The 3,797-nt window shown below is 36.8% G+C and overlaps 1 protein-coding gene across 3 annotated transcripts; it reads left to right on the forward strand.

Moving 5' to 3' along the window:
* Positions 1-349: 349 nt before the first annotated feature.
* Positions 350-3,537, forward strand: LOC112791700 (protein RMD5 homolog). 3 transcript variants are annotated; one of them, XM_025834632.3, is made up of 3 exons: positions 505-738; positions 1,143-1,494; positions 2,134-3,537. In XM_025834632.3, exon 3 carries the CDS (start codon positions 2,190-2,192, stop codon positions 3,348-3,350), a length of 1,161 nt encoding a protein of 386 aa, XP_025690417.1. In that variant the 5' UTR covers positions 505-738; positions 1,143-1,494; positions 2,134-2,189; the 3' UTR covers positions 3,351-3,537. The 3 variants fall into 3 exon arrangements, with proteins under 3 accessions (XP_025690416.1, XP_025690417.1, XP_025690418.1); XM_025834633.3 differs by having other exon boundaries at positions 590-738; positions 1,441-1,494; XM_025834631.3 differs by lacking the exon at positions 1,143-1,494 and having other exon boundaries at positions 350-738.
* Positions 3,538-3,797: the final 260 nt, after the last annotated feature.

The raw sequence follows: 3,797 nt of genomic DNA on the forward strand, positions 1-3,797 counted from the left end.
TCTCCCCTCGCTTTTAATCAATTATATGCATATTGAACAAATGAAATTTTAATAAATTTATCGTAAGATAATTAGATCCTTAAAAATTATAATCTAAGACAAATTATTTTTTTTTAACGATTCAAAAATCATTCTGTAGAATAAAAATTTGTTGGTGGCGATAGGCCAAAGACTAACAGGCCAAATATTTAGTTGTGAAATATAAATTTGTTTAAAATTAAGTTGAGTATTTATTTATTATTTATTTATTGCCCATCAATTTATAGTAGGAAATCATTAACAACTAACAAGCCCACCAACCACAGCTCCACTTTCCGCCTCAACATTGTCATACCATCACCCCGATAGCCTCGTGGCTTTTCATGAAAATAAAAAATAAACAAAAAAATGAAAAAATAAACGAGAAAAAAAAATCTCAAGTCTCAACACGAATTAGAAAATCCCATATCTATATAAATGTTTTGTTTTGTTAGATAAAGATTGGGCACTGGAGATAGTGGGCCAGAATAATTAAATGGGGGTTGATAGAGTGGGCTATGTACGTTGAGTAGAGTGGGCTTCAAGAGTAGGTAATCTCTTCTCGATGAATGGATAGATGAGTGACACGTAAGCATTTCTTCTTACCACTTCCCTTCCAACACGCTTCTCTCTCTCCTCTTCTCTCCTCTCCTGTTCCTTCATTCCCTTCTTTGCCCTAATCAACCATCTCAATTCTCAGATCTCTTCCCTCCATTTCCAGTAAGCTTTCTCTCTCTCTGTCTTTTTTATCTCTCTAACTTCTTGGCTGAGTTTTCTTTGCGCTCCTAAATGCTTACTTTAATTTCTCGTTAGTTCTTTCTAAATTGCCCTTATTCGCTTCTTGTTTGTTTTCTTCAACTGTTGCTCCTCTTATTATGATCTATAATATAAGATAATCTATTTTTTATTTATTTGTTAGTCTTTTCTGTTGGGAAAAATTATGTATTTTGGATTTTAGCTTTCTTTATTGGGGTTTCCTTTTTGGACTATGCTAGTGCTGTTGCAACATTGATGTTTAATAGTCCCAAGTTATTCTTACTTACCCTTCCCTGTTGAAGTGATACTATTTTAGGGTTAAGCTGGGAGTTTTTTATATTAAATCGTTGCTGCTTTCTGTGATGTAGAGAAAATAAATTGACTCTATTTTGGGGTTTTGCATACTGGATTTGATGTGCATGGTAAGATGTTTGAAGAGTCATGTGAATATGCAGTGTTTTCTATTGAATAGCTGAACCCGAAACGCCTTTTATCCGCCTCGAAGCCTCCACAACTTGTAATCAACCTACATACTTATGTGCTTTAGATATCAGCGAAACTTACTTTTAGGAGCCATAGGTTTTATGAGTTTTCTTCCTAGAAAGTTTTGTTGATGTCACACTTGAAATGGGCCATGATTTATTCTGGAACTCTGATCTGATGTAGACTTTCACAAAGTCTTGGTTGATACAAGGGTATATGCTTGTAAATATTGATAAGGTACATACTGCTTCCAGTTGTTGAATTGGAATGATTCTTTTAAGTATTTAAATCGCTGAGAATTTATGCTTCAATTTTTTTGTTGAAAGGGGTATCTTCTTATGAAAGCAAAAGAATATGCATGTGGTTTTCTTTATTTTAATTTATGTTTATTCTTAAATTATTGATTACTTGTCTACACCTGAGGTTTTGTTGATGTGGTGTTTTTTTGGTGTAGTATGTGATCCTTTGGTAGATTTTGTTGATAATTTTATTGTGAATATCAATACAACAACAACAAAGCCTTATCCCACTGGATGGGTCCTGCAAACACATGAATAGAAGCTTCTCTGATTTATCAGAGCCAGGTTTCAATGAAGGCTTCTTGGTTGCCCTGGCTCACTTTGGAGCTATGCAAATTGCAAACATGCTTTTGAGAACCACTGGCACACACCCACAGAAAAAATATGTTTCCTAGAATGCTGTCATTAGCTGCTTGAGTTAGGGTTGGCTTACTGATTAATCTTTAGTTTCTCTCTCATATAATTATGAAATTCTCTTTACCTTTTCTCCTTTGAGTTAAAAGATAAGAACCTGGAGCATAGACAGTCATTCTTAGATTTTAGAAGTTCATTCTAATAATGCCATGGACCCTTACAGGTGCATCCCATCTTAGCTTTTTGACGTCACAAATTGTAGATACTTTGATACTCAATATGGAGCTGAGTACTATTAAAGATGCATTTGATCGTGTCACAAAGAAGCAAAAGTTATCTAGTGCCAAGACTCAGGAAATGCTTGATCAAATCAGACAGGAAATTGAGAGTGCTTTAGACAAGATGCAGTCAGCCAATAACTCGGACCCTGAGCACAATTATAAAGCTGTCCTCAATGAGCTCAAGGCCAATTTGCTTAAAATTGCTCCCCTTAGCCAAATGGAAGGCACACAAAAAGAGCTAAATGTAGCACTCAGCAAGTATGGGAAGCTACTTGAGAAATATTTCAATCCTGATATATCAAAGGCTTATAGAAATATTGATGTTGATATACATACGTTAAACCAAATAATTGCCAACCATTTTTATCGCCAGGAACTTTTTGATATTGGTGATCATTTTGTGAGTGTGGTTGGAGAACCAGAATCTGCTTCCACTATGAAAGCTCCATTCCTAGAAATGTATCAAATACTTGAAGCCATTAAGAACCAGAACCTGGAGCCAGCCCTAAACTGGGCTTCAATGAACTCTGACAAACTTGCTCAAAGTGGATCCGATATTGTGTTGAAGCTTCACTCTATGCAATTTGTGAAAATACTTCAAAATGGAACTAGAGATGAAGCTCTTCATTATGCCCGAACTCACCTGTCTCCTTTTGCTTCCAGTCACATGGCTGAAATCCAGAAGCTCATGGCCTGTCTCCTGTGGACCGGAAAACTTGATCGGTCTCCATACCATGCATTATTATCTGGATCTAACTGGGACAAGTTGGCCGAGGATCTTAAACGGGAGTTCTGCAATCTCTTGGGGCAGTCGTACAACAGTCCATTGAGTGTGACTGTAGCAGCAGGGGTTCAGGTTTTGCCGCCTCTCCTTAAATTTATGAATGTCATGGCAGGGAAGAAGCAGGAATGGCAGACAATGAACCAGTTGCCTGTGCCAGTTGAGTTGGACCGGGAATTCCAGTTCCATTCTATTTTTGTTTGTCCTGTCTCAAAGGAACAAGCAACCGAGGATAATCCGCCAATGTTGATGTCCTGCGGCCATGTCCTTTGTAAGCAGTCTATCTTGAAGATGTCGAAGAATCACACAAAGATGTTTAAGTGCCCTTACTGTCCCTTTGATATTGATGCTGTACAATGCAGGCAGCTATATTTCTGATGTTGAATAATTTGTATGAAACTCTCTTGTACAACTGAATCCACGTGTTGTTGAATAGTTCCGTTCAAGCATGGGCATTGGCATGCCAGTGTTTGGTGACTGCAAAATGCCATGCCAAATTGTGATGTCTGTATGTCTGTATGTCGAATAACATTTGTTGTAAATAGAAATTCTTTCAAGTTGGTTATGTCCTGCAAGTTCTTAATTTGAAGTCACCTCTCTCATATGGTAAAGCATTGATACCCATAAATTTGACTTTCCTATGGTTGGACGGTCATTTTATATCTGTGTTCAATAAATTACCATAACGGGAAAATCTCACACACACCAGATAGGTGATTTGTGCTTGATATACGTTAATTATTTTTACCAAATCCACTCAAGAAAGTAGTGGATTAAGCCTAATAATTTTGAGCAACTTGTGAGGGATAACAGAATTGAAGTTTA

This window comes from Arachis hypogaea, chromosome 3 (assembly GCF_003086295.3).
Source record: "Arachis hypogaea cultivar Tifrunner chromosome 3, arahy.Tifrunner.gnm2.J5K5, whole genome shotgun sequence".
NCBI classification, from domain to species: Eukaryota; Viridiplantae; Streptophyta; class Magnoliopsida; order Fabales; family Fabaceae; genus Arachis; species Arachis hypogaea.